Raw genomic sequence first — 19,395 nt, 5'->3', positions numbered from 1 at the left:
CGGTTTTACAAAACAGCTATTCTTGCTGTTACTTATTCACTCCCTCCGTGATCTGCACTTTATATCAATTTATTTGAGTAAACAATTGATTTCTTCAGTAAGGGAATGTAAATATAAGCATTAAATGATTTATTTTTGACGTCGTCGTGTCAATAACTGCCGTCAGGTGAGCAGACAAATTATCATAACGTGCTAACGCTCGTTATTCAATTTGTCTGCTCACCTGACGGCAGTTATTGACACGACGACGTCAAAAATAAATCATTCAATGCTATACTAACAATTCAAAAAGACCCTAGGAATACCCATCCAAGACAGACACAACTCCTTGTGCAAAACAGCAAGACGTGATTCATCATCAGTAGAATCTTAAATTGGAGCATCCTCTGGAAATGTACACATAGACGACTAGTTTTTTTAGCATTGTGGAATCCAAGATCAGATTCTAAACAGTCTATTGGAATAAACTTCATTGTTCCGAAAAGTCTCATTGTATAATACTATACATAGTGGCACCATCATTCTTTAACAGTTTTTTTTTTTCAAAAAGTTTTAATTATTTATGATTGTTAAATCTTTATCAAACTTGATTTTTTTTTAAATTTATCATTATGAAATTTGTAAAGGAATTTAGGATTAAATATAATTTTTACATTAATCCTTGCTCTCCGCTTCCATTTATGTTACAAGGAGAACTCTTGATACAACATTTTCTCAATCATTTTATTGCCGCCATTTACAACTGACTAACATCAAACTAAATCTTGCTTTCTTTGCCCCCCAAAATTCATTTGTACATACAATTGTATTTTATATATAAATAAAACAAAACACATGAGAAAAGTGTATATGATCACAGAATAGGTATAGCACACACACACACACACAAACAAAAACATGAACATACATACAAGTTGATCTGAGGATTCATTGTTATGAGCAAGTGATGAAATAATGTTGTAATTCAACACTCAATTCAAATATTCAACACTGTTCAATACTGTGCTTTTTAAGGTCAACAGATTTATTTTACCTTCAGCAGAGAAATCTTTTCAAAAGATTCAAGATATTTTCAATAACCACAAGACTACTCTTGCAACTTGCAATTTATTGGGGGTGAAGGGGAAGCTTTCAAATATTCTAATGTTATTTTTTTTTCTTTTCCCTTAAAAAATTTAATTTCAAACAAAAATAATGCCACAACAGCCAATAGAACCTGTCGTCTTTGAGATTAATACAGTAGATAAATCCAGGATGTACATAATTAGGCAATTGCATTCAACTGTCACAAGTCCAATAGGTTACTGAATAAAGTGTAAATTAAACAGAAAGAAATTCATCTAGCAAAACCTTTCCTACAGATTCACTAAACACACCTAAATTGTCAGACAGATTAATACAGAATTGGATGCATTATTGCATCCCAAACTTAAAATTCATCTTGTAAATTTTCGATGAGATCACACACCCATAGGTCAAGGCATCCAAATGAAATGGCTTGAAAAACGAAATTGAAAAACTGCTGTACTTTGAGTACATAATTACAATGAGACTACATGAATTCATGTTTGGGAGATTTTTTATGAAATAAATTGATTGTTTACAAATGAAAATTAGCTCTGTAGAGTTCAAATGCATCAATAAACACTTAATGACTCGAAGCACACAAGCATTAACAGTTAATAGCATAGCAACTGGACACATATGCTAAAGTATAAAATACAGATAATGTGAAGTTAGCAGTCTTGATTACAAAACTAAACAAAGTTTTCCTTTTTTCAGTTTAACGAACTTTGGGGATAAATCTATAAAACACGGTTAATTATTTTATCGAGATACACTTGACTTGTCCCTCGAATTAAGTTTGAGATAAACAGTGACATTGACACCGACACAACAGACCAAAAAAATCATCATATTGTCGTAAAAAACTGTACAAATAGTCAATTTACTGAACCTGAAAAATATGTTCATTCAACTGGAACAGTCACATGACAAAATGCAAACAAGATCACAATAAACTTTTTGTAGAAAGCTCTCGGTCTATGATAGAGAATCTGAACAATCCAAAAATTCAAGGGGCAACAACTCTATTTCATGTCATGATAAAACCTGCTCATCTATTAAAGTTGATAATGTAACTTGATATAGACTGTAGTCATGTACACCTTGTTCTTCCACTATATAAAGACAAACGAAAATAATCCCATATTACAATCATGTGTTACTTGGTATCCACCATTATGAGAACTTGGTTACACTTGTCTTTATATTACCTTACATGGTAGATATATCTATGAGCAAAGAACATGTTTTTTTTTCTACTGACATGAGATAAAAGAAAACTAAAAGAACACAAGGATGGTGTTGATCGCGAGAGTCCAAGATTATCTTCTTGTCTTTGATTGTTTCCAGGCCTCTATCTTCAACTTGATCTCATTGGCTACAAAATAAACAAATCAATAAAATGGATATAGAATTATCAAAAGCTTCTTTAAAAAGGTATGGCAATTATTAAAAGTAATTTGAAGATAGAAATGCTGGTTTTTCTTCCAAATTTGAATCGAAATGTTTCATTAAACCATTAACAGAATATTAATGATATTTTCCAAAGTATCTTTAAGTATATAAAGAGAGCTCATTTACAAAAATAAAACCAATTAAAATTATCTAAGTCTGTCAGTTCAAATTGGTTGCAGGAAAACGGTTGGCAAGTCTGTAAAAAATTACCATTCCTATTTAAAAAAAACAAAAAACAAATTTGAGATGGTCCCTGACCTGGTTTGAGTTCCTCCTCTGTGAGCGGCTGCCTATTGAATGGGTCAGTCTGAGAGTTCAATAAATGCCGAGTGATGATTGGTCGATCCATCACAGTGCCACTGGGCAAAATAACTGGGTCATTCATCAAAGTGTCCATCAAGGGATCTATAACCATACAATGTGGATTTTGGTAAGGGAATTATCATTTATTAAATTAATATTACAACAAGTAAGACAACATAATTTTGTCCATTTATACATGTACTTAGAGACATATACATGTAGTTAAGTTCATTCATCCAAAAAAAGGGGGGAAAGGTTTCTGAAACCCTTTTCTAATTACAGATATGATCTGACCTTTGAACTCCTCTGGAATTTCCCCATAATCCACTTCTTCCTGCTGTTTTTCTAAGACAATTTTGTCAACTTTTTCCTGCAGAAAGCGGAATTTTTCTATCTCTACATTAGTTTTGATCATAGCCTTCTGCATTCTGGCAATAGCATCATTAAAAAGTTCATGGCGGTAAGATCTCTGGAATGGGAAAATGAATTTTTTTTATAATTTTGCAATAAAATATTTGAATTCTTAACACATTTCAATTTCCTAAAGGCCTTATACTTTAATATCTCTACCTAAAAAACTGCTTACGTAATGTACATGTAAAACAAAACTAAATCAAATCAAAGCTTGAAATTATGTACACTACCTATGATGTACAAGAACATACATATAAATGGTCATGCGCGGATCGGAAGGGGGTCCTCTGCAAAATCCAAATTTCTTTAAAATACATAATGAAATTTATAAAGTTACCAAAAATATGTCTCGGACCCCCCCCCCCCCCCCCTGTCAAACTCAAATAACCGGCGACCCCCCCCCCCCCCCCCCCCCCCCGGAAAATTTGGATCCAAGCATAAATGGTAATGCCAAAATTTCAGCAAATTGACTTATATCCATTCTTCTCCCTAAACATACTTCATCGTTGGCAATAGCAGTGGCGAATTGATCACAGTCCAGGTGTAGGTAGATGTCGGTCAGTCTGTTGAGCAGCTCCTTGGGTTCCCAGCCGTACTTCTCCGGGTTCTTCACTTTAAGGTTCTTACATTTTGGACCACACAGTTGTCGCAGATTGAAATTCAACATGGCTGCCAATCTATCAGCCAATTCCTACAACAGTGCAACAATGAATCATAATGGTGCAAGATATAAAGTACTAATAATTCTAGATAACAGTAAACACAAACATGCTAATAGGGTAATTATTAGAAAACTTGATCATGGGTTCCTTGAGTTAGTTGAAAGTTTTAAGAATTGTATTTTTTATTATTCTAAACTCCCAATGAATAACCTCTGTTAATATAAAAAAATTACACAATTTTAACATACTGGTTTGAGGAAGGGTTTCCTGATTTTCTCGGTGAGGTATTGGAACATATCCACAGTCTCTGTGGCTAGTGTGAGGTAAGATCTGCACTGTCGCTCATCCATAGCAAGCTGCCTCTGTCGGGACTGCTGCTGGTCCTGTTACAAACAAACATTCATTATGATCACAGAACCATAGACTATAGATTAAACTTTATTATATACTCATCAATTTTCCCTTCTTGATACTGTCAATTTTACAGGGTGTGATCCAATTTTCCAGATCACCACACTGTGGTTTTCCAATTCTGTATCGCCACTCTCTGAAACTGATTACTTAGTACACATCAAATAACACCCGTATTTTAGCGCTTTTTAATAGAGTTCGTTTAAAAATAGCATTATTATATAAGTGAATGTCATACATTTGATTTTAAAAACAAAGTTTTGTAATTAAAACTTTAAATAGACAAGGGTATATAATAAATTTATCATTATAACTAGCTTGATCCAAAGAGATGGATCATGTCTCATTGCCAGGCACAGACTATCAAAACAAACTCGCGTCTCGTTTGATCTGATGATCCACGCCTGGCAACTCAACGTGATCCGACCCTTTGGATCAAGTGACTGTTATAATAATATATATATATATATATCAATGACAAGACAGCATCAACAGTCTATGTACATTGTAACATCAAAGCCTTGCACAAACAAAACCAAGTATAGAGGTCATTAATGCATTCTGAAATTTATTCATCTTGTGTATCTTTAGTTTTTGAAGTAAATTTTGATCATGTTTAGAAGTATTTTACATCAAAAGTTGATGACTTAATATACTACTTCCTATTTAAGTCCATTTTCCCCCTTACCCCTTTAATTCTATTTTAAACATTTTAAGGATCAATGCTGTACACTATAATAGTTCAGACACTGACCCCTTACCCCTCCAGCTGACCCCTGACCTACCTTGGGCTGTCGCTCCCATTCCTCCATGTTCTGCATGGCTTCCTGGATCTCATGGATCCGCTTAAGACAGTCCAGACTCTCATCCAACAGGAAGGTTGTGTCATTCATCAGCATGTTCACAAACTTCACAAACTGTTTGCCATTGCTGTGTAATAACCAACCATAATCATCAGTTCTGGTAATGATACATCTTGGATTCTAACGGTGTACCAAATACTATACATTTTTTCCCCCATAGGTGCTAATTTCTAATTTAATATGAAATATTAGGAACATTTTTATGCAAATTTATTTTTTGAAATTTCTGAATTGTTATTTTAAAAAAATTTCGAACATATTTCAGTGATGAGACTATTTATTTTGCACATGAGATGATACATGTACCACAAAATTTAGTAAGTGATAGCCCCTGCCGAGGGAAATCATAAAAGGCTAATCTTACTCTGCCTCCTCTATCATGTTGAGCTGATGCTGTGGGGTCTGCCACATGGTCTTGAAGATGATACTGAGATGGTAGCGGATGGAGAACTTGTCATAAAACTCATTGCTGGCTCCTGTGGTTTCAATCTCTGTCAAAAACAATTTGGCACAGAAATTAAACAAAAGCAATAGGTACACAGCATATAAAGCATTACATAATCAATGTGTCATTTAGACATACGAAAGTGGGACCAGTTAGAAACTCATCCTCACACAAACACTAATCATTATCATCCCATCCCTACACATATAACATCCCATTGAAAACAACAAAATATGAAATTAGCTGATGAGAACTGCACATCTGTCGATTCACTAAATACCTGTGTAAAACTTCATCAGAGCCGGCACCAAGTGTTTGAGGGCTAGAGGGTGCAGTAAGAACTGCTCATTGAGACTCCCGGTTCTGCGTTGGACGCTAGGGTTCATGACAAATACGACCTCGACCAGCTTTGCGGTCAGGTACGGGTTGCCGATGTATTCATTGTTACACACCATCACTATCAGCATGTGGATGATCTGGGTCATACAGGGGTCATTCAACACGTCAGGGCTGAACCTGGAAACAGCAACAATTCATTTGTGTATTTCTCACTAATACTGGTAAATATATGTTATAAAATTAGTTTTGAAAATTAACTCTGTCAAAGAAAGCCAAGGAAAATATATTTGATTTTGTACATGTATACGCAGCACTGGACTAAAAAATTCATGCCAAATTTGGTGACGCAAAGCTTAGCCTAGCATTGTTTAAAGAAGAAATGATCAGTTAAATTTGGTTTTATTTTATCAGTTCCGGTATAAAGGATAAGCCTGTTAATGAAACTTGCATTTATCAAACTACAATTATACATGTCATCAGTAACAGCTTTTAGCTTTATTACTTCTGACAATTAACTATTTTATTGGTATTTTTCTTATTTTATAAGTAAATATACCCATGATACTTGTATACTGTAAACCAACTTTATTTCGCGATTTACTTCCTAAAAACTGGTTTGCGACAACTAATGTTTGCGACCAAGCCTTCTCCAGACCCGTCTTGTTATACCAACCATGTGACATGGACTGGTTTGCGGAGAGAAATATTCGCGACGACGATAATCTCGCGAACCTCACGAAAATTTCTCGCACGCGAATAAAAGTTGGTTTACAGTATATGCAGAAACAAATGGTCACAACTTACTGAATAACAAACAGGAGATAATCAGCGATGTCTTCTAGATAGAAGTCAGGAAGAGCTCCAAATGGCATTGGCACATTCTTGGGCAAGGGCAGAGTTTGACTGAAATGGATGATGAAACTGTTATCAAGGCTTAGTTTTATGGCAAAACTCAAATGTCTATTGCATTTACTGTTTCAAGCTTCTTTACTTTCCAAGCTTCTTTTTTAAAATAAGTTCATTAACAAGAGATTTCCTTTAAATGATGTTGCTATACAATCCAAACCTTAATATGACTGGTATTTAGTGTTATTTTTACATACACTGGAAAATCTACCTACCCCATATTCTGAGGGTCTGCAACTTTAAGAATATACGTAGACACACCACTGTAAAAATTTAGACAGTGTCTAAGCAAGGACTCGTCCAAAATAGCTGCATCAGCACAGAGTTTACTCTTCTGCAACCTCTGAAAAATGAATACATATTTAGTAAGATTAAAACTCCATGATTTTTTTACATGAACATGTATGTGCATCTACATGACTCATGTATATGCACATGTATAAACATTAAATTCTAAATTAAAACAGTATGCATGTACATTTCAACAATAATGAAGTGTGAAAGTGAGTCTGATGAGTACTGTGGAATCATTTTTATTTGTAGGGGTCAATGTTGGGGGGTAGCCAAAATTTTCCTGATTTGTGGGGACATAATTTTGTCAGTAGTGAGTTTTATTTTGTTAATAAATACTAACAAATGCTTGTAAATGTTCATGGGGATGTAAATTTGTGTGCAAAGGTTACCCACAAAAGCCACCATTACTGGTCCCCCATGAACAATGATGATTTCATAGTACCTGAACTTGAGATTTCCATTTCTTGAGCATCTCCTTGTTCCGTGCGGCGTGTGGGAACTGGCTCCACTGGGACTCTGTGTTCTCTAGGTCCTCCACCATTCTGTTGAGATCACGTATTGCACGAAGACGGCGCTGGTACCGCCGAACAGCAGGAATGATTGACAGGTGGTGACAATGGAGGGTCAGGAAGAAACATTCAGTGGGAAATTTGGGGTCCTGCCAGGGGGGTGTTTCTTTAGCTTCAATTGTATTGGAGAAAAAACATCAGTACATGCAAAAATTGCAAATATTTCTACATTCATTACAGACATCAGATATGATATGCAAAAGGAAAATATGTTTCATCCAATACATTTAACATTACTTTGAAATAATTTTTATTTCATAAAAGAAAAAAATTCCACATCCTGGTAAATATTCTAAATACAGTAGTACATATGTACATGCATATGCGACATTATACCCAATTAAAATTCTTTCATTATGCATTTTATTCACATTCATTGCTAGATACTTTAGAACTTAAAACTTCTTACATAATTCCTTGATCCATTTCTCTGCATGTTGAGGAAGGGCCTTCAGGCGTGTCTCTGACTTAATGCCCACTCGAGAATTTGGATGGAATGGGTAGTATGTGTCAACCTAAACAAAATTACAAGCCAACAATTTCCTATTATTACATGTCTCAAACAGAAATAACAGCAATTACATTGGTTCTTGTAATGCAGCACTTGACTTACCTTGTCCAGCGTGATTTTCACAGACAGCTGTTGAAGGACGGACAGTAAGTTCAACATGAATCCATCTCCTGCTACATATCTCTCATCCACCTGCAAAAAACCCCAGATATCCTTATTTATTTATATATAACTGTTATCTGTCAGACTAAAAGTTTGGAATGTAGGAAGATTAAAACAAGAGGCCCAGGGGCCACATCGCTCACCTGAGCAACAATTGCCTTCATTCTGATCAAATTAGCATTACAGTATCAAAATATCTTGACAACTAAGTACAGTAGATCTTGCTAAAAAAAATGAAAATCTGCCAATATTTATCCACTTCTTTTTTTTGGTAAATACCAAGCCCCTTTTATTGTTGTACCTGTAAGAAGATTTTTCTCTATTCCTATATACCACACCCCCCCCCCCCTCCATTTTGTGCCCCCACTTTTCTCTAGGGAATCATGGTTTCATCAAATTTAAATCTGCATAACCTGTGCTTTCACACTAAGTACTGAGTTTTGGACCGAAAACTTTCTCAGAATAGTTTTAAAGTTTTTCTCTATATATTCCTATGTAAAAATTCAAACCGCCATCACGGCCCCGCCCTACCACTAGGGACTGTGATTTTGCAAACTTGAATTTACACTACCCGAGGATGCCTCTACACAAGTTTAAGCTTTTATTACCAAATAGTCTTTAAAAAGAAGATTTTTAAAGATTTTTTCTATATATTCCTATGTAAAACATGATCCCCAATTGTGGCCCCACCCTACCCCGGGGGACCATGATTTGAACAAACTTGATTTGACACTACCTGAGGATGCTTCCATTTTAATTTGAGCTTTTCTGGCCTAATTGTTTTTGAGAAGAAGATTTTTAAAGATTTTTCTCTATATTTTCCTATGTAAGACATGATCCCCCTATTGTTGCCCCACCCTACCCCGGGGGACCATGATTTGAACAAACTTGAATCTACACTTCCTGAGAATGCTTTCATTTTAATTTGAGTTTTTCTGGCCTAATAGTTTTTGAGAAAAAGATTTTTAAAGATTTTCTCTATATATTCCTATGTAATACATGATCCCCCTATTGTGGACCCACCCTACCCCCGGGGACCATGATTTGAACAAATTTGAATCTACACTACCTGAGGATGCTTCCACTTTAATTTGAGCTTTTCTGGCCTAATAGTTGTTGAGAAGAAGATTTTTAAAGATTTTCTCTATATATTCCTATGTAAAACATGACCCCCCCCCCCCCATTGTGGCCCCTCCCTACCCACAGGGACCATGATTTGAACAAACTTAAATCTACACTACCTGGGGATGCTTCCATCTTAATTTGAGCTTTCCTGGGCTAAAAGTTTTTGAGAAGAAGATTTTTAAAGATTTTCTCTAGATATATTCCTATGTAAAAATCCATTCCCCCATTGTGGTCCCACCATACCCCCAGGGACTATGATTTGAACAAACTTGAATCTACACAACCTGAGGATGCTTCCATTTTAATTTGAGCTTTTCTGGCCTAATTGTTTTTGAGAAGGAGATTTTTAAAGATTTTTCTCTATATATTCCTATGTAAAACATGACCCCCCCCCCCCATTGTGACCCCTCCCTACCCACAGGGACCATGATTTGAACAAACTTGAATCTACACTACCTGGGGATGCTTCCATCTTAATTTTAGCTTTCCTGGCCTAAAAGTTTTTGAGAAGAAGATTTTTAAAAGATTTTCTCTTTATATTCCTATGTAAAACATGATCCCCCAATTGTGGCCCCACTCTACCCCTGGGGACCATGATTTGAACAAATTTGAATCTACACTATCTGAGGATGTTTCCATTTTAATTTGAGCTTTTCTGGCCTAATAGTTTTTGAGAAGAAGATTTTAAAAAGATTTTCTCTATATATTGCTATGTAAAAATCCATTCCCCCATTGTGGCCCCACCCTACCCCCGGGGACCATGATTTGAACAAATTTGAATCTTCACAACCTGAGGATGCTTCCATTTTAATTTGAGCTTTTCTGGCCTAATAGTTTTTGAGAAGAAGATTTTTAAAAGATTTTCTCTATATATTCCTATGTAAAACATGATCCCCCAATTGTGGCCCCACTCTACCCCTGGGGACCATGATTTGAACAAATTTGAATCTACACTATCTGAGGATGCTTCCATTTTAATTTGAGCTTTTCTGGCCTAATTGTTTTTGAGAAGGAGATTTTTAAAGGGTACCTGCAGCCCAGCCGATGTGAAACATATGTTAAAGAGTTTATTTACCAAAATTTAATGCAAAAAACCGCATCGAAATCGGTGCAAAAATAACGGAGTTACGCCTCTTCAAAGTGGCTATTTTTACCTGCTTTGGGAAATCTAATCAAGAGAAAACAGAATTAGGCGATAACGAGGCTTTAGCGGAAGTGACGTCACGAGGTCAACGGGAGGGAAATTTCCTTACAAAGCTATACAAATTAAATTCGATTTTTCAGCCAAAATGATCGATATAGGTCTGATGTTTTGACGTATCTTGTTATTTTAAGTATTGTAGATCTAGAAATTTGTATCCGTTATTATTTAATTACAATCAGATTTCTTTTTTAAGGATTTTAAAAGTTGTCTTTTTACCGATGAATACGATATCTTAAAACGCTTACATGGGCTGATTTATGTTCATTATTCATTTTTTGATTACATTATATCTTTCACACACGAGTGATCCGAGACAATGACACAGGTAAACATGTAAACTAACGAAGCCACTGCTCCAGACACACGTGTATCTGGGGTATGTATACACAAGGTACACGAGTCTGGTGAACAAAGAGAGAGTTTCACACCTCTAGACTGGTAAATTGATTTGTGTATAATTAGCTTTTCAATTGTTAAAAGATAAAACAGAAAAATAAATAAGACTGTGTAAAATCAAGCATTCGTCAGTTAAAACGTGTATAGTCCGTCAATTAGTGATTAAAGAATCATGCATGATACTATTAAATAGTAAAACTAATGTTCGAAGTAAATGCCTTTATTGTTACTTATCTAATCACTTTAACAATGACCAAAGTTACAATTCATCAAAAGATGTAAATAAATGTAAAATTAAATTCCATTATCGTATTTTTAAAACTTAATCATGCAGCCATCTTGGACTTTCGCCTTGATCCGTTAATAATCCCGTGTGTGTTTGTTAAAGAATGCACACTATTTTGATTTTTATTGATCCGATATCAATATTATTGAATAATCAGGCGACATCATTTGTAATTTTATGCCTTATACGAGGAATAGACCCCGAGTTACCTTTTACGAAATATCATTATGTATTATCAATATTATTAATCAGTTAATAATGTCACTGAGAAATCATTCGAAAGAATGACAATATTAACAAAATATGTTTCTTATAACAATAATGCTTTGAATAATTGTCATTTTGCTACATATGGTGTGCATTTATATGTAAAATGTCTTACACATTTGACGAAATTCATGAAGCAAACAATTATCCGAATTCGGCATTTTTGTTCGATAAAATACAGGTTAAACTCAAACAACAGTATAATTAGTCATCCAGGGTTGATAAGGAAATAAAACAACAGAAAAAATTGTTCATATATTGATAAAACAATGCAAGAAAACGAACAGTTTTCATACGATATTCCTGTTTCTCATACAGCGGCGTTGACCCCGTGACGTCACAGTTCATCTCGCGCCAAATCGGCTTGATTCAAAACTCGTTCAGGTGTGAAATCGGGGTTTCCCCAAATATCTCGAAAACTACTTATGCGATCGCTGTAAAATTTTCAGGATGATGTTTTTACACATAGATCTCCATTATATCAAAAATTGACCGGCACTGCAGGTACCCTTTAAAGATTTTCTCTATATATTCCTATGTAAAACTTGATCCCCCAATTGTGGCCCCTCCCTACCCCTGGGGACCATGATTTCAACAAACTTGAATCTACCTGAGGATGCCTCCACACAAGTTTAAGCTTTTCAGGCAGAATAGATTTTGGGCAGAAGATTTTTGAAAAATACCAACAAATTTTCAATAATTCTCAATTATCTCCTCTTTAAAGAGGGCGTGGCCCTTCATTTGAACAAACTTGAATCCCCTTCACCTAGTGGTGCTTAGTGCCAAATTTTGCCCAGTGGTTCTTGAGAAGAAGATGATAATGTGAAAAGTTTACAACAACGACGATGACAACAACGATCACAACGACAGACAACGGAAAATTGTGATCAGAAAAGCTTACTTGAGCCTTTGGCTCAGGTGAGCTAAAAACAACGACAAAGAACTCCTGAGTACTGTATGGTCAAGGGACTTTTATGGCCCAATCTTTCTACATGAGAATTCAATACATTCTTAAATTTTTATCAATCATGTACACCGCTGTTCTAAGCTGACCTGTATCTGGGATTTCTTGGCGTTCCTCTCCAGAGCTTTGGCTATGTAAGATAATGCCAGGTCGCGGCTCTGTCCATTGACTAGAATAGTGTGCAGGATTTTGAACAGCTCGGCCCGGGCGTACCCCATGCCATGCTGCAGAGACTGGTGAATCAGCTTGGTGCTGTCAGCCGACAACTGGTGGCCCGAGAAAAACTTCTCCACTACTTTGGTCTGAACAGAGACAAAGAGATCACGGTGAAGCTTTGTACAGTGAGATATATATACAGGTACATGTTTAATAAGAAATGATATTTATTTATACTTGTCTCCCTAGTCTCTCTCTCTCTCTCTCTCTCTCCTCTCTCTCTCTCTCTCTCTCTCTCTGGTCAGTAATGATTTAGGTGAAGACTTTGAATTTGTTATTTATACTTACATTATCCTCTGCAAAAACAGAGAGCCCCAGGAATGGCCCGAGCCAGGACAGCTTCTCTAACTCCATTCCTGTGGCCTTGGTGAGAGTGACCGGGATCCAGTTTACCAGCTCTACAGCCTGGTCAGTGAAACAATACACATATTCATTCAGTTAAACCACTGGTCATAATGGAGCAACAAATCTAATTCAGTATGTGATACAGTTAACTGCCACTATTGTTTCTGTGAGAATTCAGCTTCCACTCCAATTCATAAGTTTCTTTTCAAAATTGTGTAATGAGTCACGTCACTTATATTATTTAAACCAATGGTTTAGAACATTTAATATGTATAATTCACAAAAATCAAGTTAACTTCTGATAAATCAAAAATATGTTGACAAGAACTGAAGCAAAATGAAATAATTTAAAGAAAAGAAGAGGTTTCCTCTCCCACTCACCAGGCCACATATAGGTCGCGAGTTGCCACTCTTGATTTCACAAAGCTCGGACAGGACAGACAGAGGGTCTCTGTAGTCGTCACTGTCCAAGGACATGCCATGGATATATCTGTTTAAGCCCTGTAGGACTGGGATAAACACCTACACAGAGAGACAAACCATCATTGAATACCATTACAGCAAAACTCGAATATAACGAACACGGATATAGCGAATTTACGGCTATAACGAATTATTATTCATGTCCCGGCAAATTCCTAATATAAACCTTTAGAAAATTAATGTATATAACGAACACGGCTATAACGAATTTACGGCTATAACGAAGTAATTTTAAGACCCCTGCTGGCAAAATTTTAACGTATTTCATCATTTTTATAACGAATTTTTTTCCATTTCAAATTTCATTGAAGAGAAATGCAATTTTAAGATGCATATATAAAATACTCAAATTCAAATAGTACACGGAATTTTTTAAAAAATTGAAATGAAATGGTTATATTGACATTTTTTGTAAATGACGGTAATACTAATTTTATAACTTACGATAGTTTAGAAAACTGTTAGCCGGAAAAACCCTGAATTATTTTATAACGAATTCGCTATAATATTTTTTACGAATTCGTTATAAACGTATAGCGAATTATGGCTATAACGAAGTTTTTTCTATGGTCCCTTGAAATTCATTATAAACGAGTTTTGCTGTATACAATTACATGATGATACTGAATAAGGCAAGATTCCTGCATGGTTATCTTCACTGAAAGGTGATAAGAATTTGCATTGTGCTGGCTTACCCTTCTAAATGTGTCCCTGTCATCACATGTGGTTTGCACAAGCTCAGGGAGAAAGCCGCGAGGTAAGTTATGAGACAATAGATAGGAAAGCAGTAGAGAGTTGCCCCCAACAGATCTGTCCAAAAAAAACCAATACATGCAGCTTGTGCCATTAAATAAATTCATTAAGATGGAAACATAAAACATTTTATAGCATGCCTTTTATAGAAAAGTCTGGTGATAAATCTAATTGTCATAAATACTGGCTTGATTACCTCATTTCGTTTATATTGTACAAAGTATCTGCATTCAATTAAAAAGGAAACTTTCGGCAGGAGTTTGTATTTCACATTCTTAAAGACTTGTCAAGATGTTTATTCTATAAATAATGTATCAGAGGGGTATCTATCTTCCAGGTTTGGGGTAATGCTAAATGTAATGGTAATGCATTGCAATGCATTACATGTTTTCAAAGTAATGCTAGTAATGTGTAATGCCTCAAAATTAGCATTACAAGTAATGCTAATGTAATGCATTACTTTCCAAAATCTAGTGTAATGCTGGCATTACATGGCATTACTTTGCATTACTATGCATATTTATGCATGTTCACTTTAAAAAATGTGATGAATAAATGAATAGTTGAAATTGAATTTGATTAAATTTATTTTTAAAGAAGAAAGAAATAATTCTAATTGAGAAAAAAATGTTTTAATTGTACATGTTTTATTAAAAAAGTTTTTTTTTAAATTCATATTTGAATTGTTTATATTACTAAAGATAACAGCATAATTTCATAACATTTTTAAGAGTGTTGTTATTAAGAGTTTTTAAACAATTTACTCCAATTAGTTTGCACTTCAATAAGAAATGTGTCAACAACACGCTATGCCCCCAGGATAATCTAAGTATCAAAACAATCTATTGTTATAAGAAGTGCTATACACCCCAATCCCCTTCCCTTCGCTATGACACAATAGAATAGGAGACAGACATGCACCTCTAAAAGCAAAATGAATGCTGTCCATCCATGATGAAAATCAATATCACTTCCAATATTTTAACCCATTTGAAAATAATCTTACTTATTTTCTCTCTCTCTCTCTCTCTCTTGTATATTAATTACACTGTACATTAGTTTGGACTGATAGAAAATACAATATTTATGTATTTAATCTATTATTGCACTTAATAAATCCTAAGATAAAGATCGTCAAACAGTATTTTCCATTCCAAGCTTTGAGTGCTCCTGCAAAACATTTATTTAGTATAGCCCGGAAGATGGATGCATTTAAAAGATGAACCCTTTGAAACTTCGATCATAAAGTGCAACAGCAATCTTTTGTCTTAAAGTGTCCTCCGTAAAAAGAAATACGATTAAAATATATTAAGAAATATAACTGGGAAAAAGGACCTGTTTATAAAGTAATAAAATTAAGTGTCCAAAATAATAAAGATTTGTGTAATCTGGGGATATATCTATATTAAGCTTTTAAAAACCGCAACATTATTTCATAAATTGTTTTTTGTTACGCATGTTATCCTGTGTCTCTATTTCATATCTGATATTGTATCATGCCAAATGTCTATAAATATCATTTTACTTATGTAATATGTTGTTCATATTGCCACAATATGATTATATATTGAGCAAATAAAGAATGACTCTTGTTTATTCATTGAATTTGAACCTGATACTGAGCATGAAGCTGTAGATATGTTAAAGAGTGTTGTATATTTGAAACATTTGCAAAAACTCTTTATTAGCTTTACTTTAAAAAAAAAGTAATGGTAATGGTAATGCATTACTTTACTCATGTAATGGTAATGTAATGCATTACTTCAAGAAAATCAAGTAATGGTAATGGTAATTTAATGCCCAAATTCATGACGTAATGGTAATGTAATGCATTACTTTACAATGTAATTCCCCCCAAGCCTGCTATCTTCCCACCCCACAGTAGTAGTAGACCACCACTTGGCCATAAGGGCGAGTGTTACCTGGGTGTGGTGAGTCCTCCCTGCAGAACTATTGCAGTATGACACACACACTGATGTCTAGCACTGGACAACATCAGACTCAATGGAGGGACACTTGCTCTCTGAAAATAATATCACTTCATTTATATTCATGATATTTCCATAACAAGTAATTATCATATTACATGTATGTGGTCCAATTTATAATGTACTCTGTTAAAAAAAGATGATCTTTTTCAATATACAAAATGAAGTTCATCTTCTTTGAAATGCAAAACATGCATGTATTTTTATTGCTGATTTACATTCAAAACTGATTATCTTTACAGAGTTGACCTCCCCTACCTTTGGAGCCAGCCTCTCCTCCAGCCCGGCCCTATCGTAACAGTCCATCAGATAGCTGATCATCTCCACCTCCTTACAGTTTTCTGGCTGGTACTTGGCAGAAAACTCTCTCTTTGGCTGCATATCTGGTGACATCATTGTGCCAACACTGTCATCACACATAAAGGAAATATCATTTACTGTACCTGTTTCATAAATTAGAAGTGCTTTCTGCCATCACATCATATTTTGAGGGGGGTGTAATTTTAAGTGTACCTTCTTGGGCTTGACCCTGGTTTCTTTGGGGATACAGCATAAGAGAAATTGGGTCGAATTTTTAACACTGGATTCTCTGGGCAATCTCTGATTTTCAACAGCATTTCCATCAAGGATTGATTAATCATCTCCTTACAGTCATCTATACAATGAAATGTACAAAAAAAGTCACAGTTACAACATAGATGCAACCCTAATTTGGTGATATTCATCTGTAAATATATCATATCAAGAGAAAAAGAGAAAACCAAATTATAATTTACCTTCAGCCTCACAATCTGCAAGTTCAGGTATGTACACAGCATCTTGAGTCTCTTCTTTCCAAGACACCAAACACACTCGACCCACGGCCTCAGTAACCTGTTCTACAGTGGCTTCTGATCCAATACTGGTATCCTTTTCATTCAAATGAATAATTTTGATACAATGAACAATCATTTACTACAGTATATAATATGATAATGAATCAAATTTGAATTTGCTCCTAAAGCATCAGTTATTAAATGCATATACCCTTCTTCTTTTGATCTCAAACTTCATATCTGAGTCATCAACTTCCATTGTTTCTATTCCAGAATCTACATCCATTTGTGATTGTGAGCTAATGAAATTCAAATGTAAAGAAAAATATCGAATCAATATCCTTTTCATCTGAGAAAAACATAACCAATAAATTTGCAAAGTAACTTTTCCACAGAAATAATGAATTTGTCCATTGCACTTATCTATTTATGAAATAAAGAAATCATTATAATTTAGAATAAGATGCATTTCGTAAGCAACACTACAAATACATACTTCTTTTCTGAACACTCGGAATCCATGTCCAGGCTCCTCTGAGATTCTGGGGTGATAGGATCCACATTAAGACTGCCTATTAGCAAAATATTAACTATGTAGAACCTTAATACTTTCTTGTACTTCCGACTATTGATTTTCAAATCTAAAGTGATTACAATTACAAGATGTAAATGTTTAATGTCTATCTCAGTAGCAATTTATGACCAAAGAATTTAATCATCTTTGATTTTGGACAACCAACCAATAGGTCTTTACTGTTACCTTAGTACAATGCTGTAAAGGTTAAATATATCTTATTGTATCCAAGAATACAATCATAGTTAAATGAAGTTTTTTAATTATCATATTACTATAATATAATGAAAAATATCTACCCCTAAAAGGTTTTATTTTTTCAAATACATAATAAACCAAAAACAAACACAAAAAAAATTCTTTAAGAGACCTGGAATCATGAAAATATACAAGTGTATGTTTGTTCATCCTAAAACACATTTGCTCTTGAGGCAGATTGCCATATTATCATGTTGAGTATTATTTTGAATGATTTTTTTAACAAAATTATTTAAACAACAAATTACATATATTTACATGTATTATCAATATGACCTGGCCAACAGATAAGTTAACAAATAATAAAACCATTTGTACCTTTAAACAACAATAAGTTCATTATAATAATGAGAAAAGTTTGGACTTATGTGAAAAAGTAAACAAAGCAAACTGGACTGATAACATAATTTACAAAATGCAGTCTACAGCAATATTTAAATCTTATTTTTGCTGATAGTTTTTCTACTCAATCATTATTATGCAGACTGCCAGAACAAAGAAATACAAGTCAATAAGAACCTATGATTTTACGAATTCTGATCAAAAGCAAATTTTCCCCTGTAATTTTTTCTCAAATGTATTTGCACAACAGTTGGAAGGTATAAGAATTTTTGCTATCTTTGCTTTCTTTAATTAATTAAATTCTTTAAAATAATTAAAACATACTAGGAGGTGTGCTGTTAGTTCTTGACATTGTGGATTGGGAGTCAGAGGCCTGGCTGGATGCCCCACTGGCCTGGGACAGACTTGGAGATCCGTCGCTCTGTGAACTAGAGGATGCATTACCAGCCAATCTGGCAAGTCTTCGACGCCGGATCTACAGAAATAAATGTTTCTTTAATATATGTCATCAAAACAGATATTTTTAAATCTCTCACTGTGTAAAAAAATTAGGCAACAATGTAACCATTAGAAAGCCCAAGTGTTCTTCAAAATTTTGAAAATATGAATGATATAAGTTATAACTCACATGCACCAATATAACACCATTGATCATTATTTTTTTGTCAAACAACAACAAAAGGCATGTGCATAGTGATTTCAAATAACTTCCAAAACTAAACTCTAATACTCACCTCGTCTGGAGTTAATTCACTCATTTTTCTTAGAATTCTTATTTACTTTTTAAAGAGTTTAACATTAAAACAAACAGGACATTATGAGATATAAATCAGCTGTCATCATCTGCTTCATAGCCCTTTTTCTGTTTTCGATGTAGAAATGATTCCTACGTCATCCTTGACCCGGAAGTATTCGGTAGTGATCTTAGTCAGCTGTATGGTTGATCAAAAAGACTAACAATAACAAAATTTACAAGCTTC

At 34.5% G+C, this 19,395-nt stretch overlaps 1 protein-coding gene across 1 annotated transcript; it reads right to left on the bottom strand.

Moving 5' to 3' along the window:
- Positions 1 to 704: 704 nt before the first annotated feature.
- Positions 705 to 19,304, bottom strand: LOC128188395 (ubiquitin conjugation factor E4 B-like). The gene is made up of 25 exons (XM_052859415.1): positions 19,150 to 19,304; positions 18,740 to 18,890; positions 17,738 to 17,813; positions 17,453 to 17,540; positions 17,203 to 17,335; positions 16,940 to 17,081; positions 16,685 to 16,832; positions 16,361 to 16,461; positions 14,381 to 14,495; positions 13,584 to 13,724; positions 13,146 to 13,262; positions 12,731 to 12,943; positions 8,340 to 8,429; positions 8,136 to 8,241; positions 7,600 to 7,838; positions 7,079 to 7,206; positions 6,762 to 6,860; positions 5,899 to 6,134; positions 5,538 to 5,664; positions 5,096 to 5,240; positions 4,148 to 4,282; positions 3,737 to 3,928; positions 3,118 to 3,292; positions 2,779 to 2,925; positions 705 to 2,443 (listed from the first exon to the last, which is right to left on the bottom strand). Exons 1-25 carry the CDS (start codon positions 19,171 to 19,173, stop codon positions 2,388 to 2,390), a joined length of 3,324 nt encoding a protein of 1,107 aa, XP_052715375.1. The 5' UTR covers positions 19,174 to 19,304; the 3' UTR covers positions 705 to 2,387.
- Positions 19,305 to 19,395: the final 91 nt, after the last annotated feature.

This window comes from Crassostrea angulata, chromosome 6 (genome assembly GCF_025612915.1).
Source record: "Crassostrea angulata isolate pt1a10 chromosome 6, ASM2561291v2, whole genome shotgun sequence".
Taxonomy (NCBI): Eukaryota; Metazoa; Mollusca; class Bivalvia; order Ostreida; family Ostreidae; genus Magallana; species Magallana angulata.
This window is presented reverse-complemented; position numbering and strand designations above follow the sequence as displayed.

What these genes read in the sequence shown, in the direction of transcription:
- LOC128188395 (XM_052859415.1), bottom strand. Translation starts at nt 19,173, where the DNA reads ATGAGTGAATTAACTCCAGACGAG. An exon ending in GCAGACCCTCAGAATATGGG is followed by an intron (nt 6,861 to 7,078) that starts GTAGGTAGATTT and finishes CATCCATTTCAG; the next exon opens with TCAAACTCTGCCCTTGCCCA. An exon ending in AGAGGAGGAACTCAAACCAG is followed by an intron (nt 2,444 to 2,778) that starts GTCAGGGACCAT and finishes TTTATTTTGTAG; the next exon opens with CCAATGAGATCAAGTTGAAG.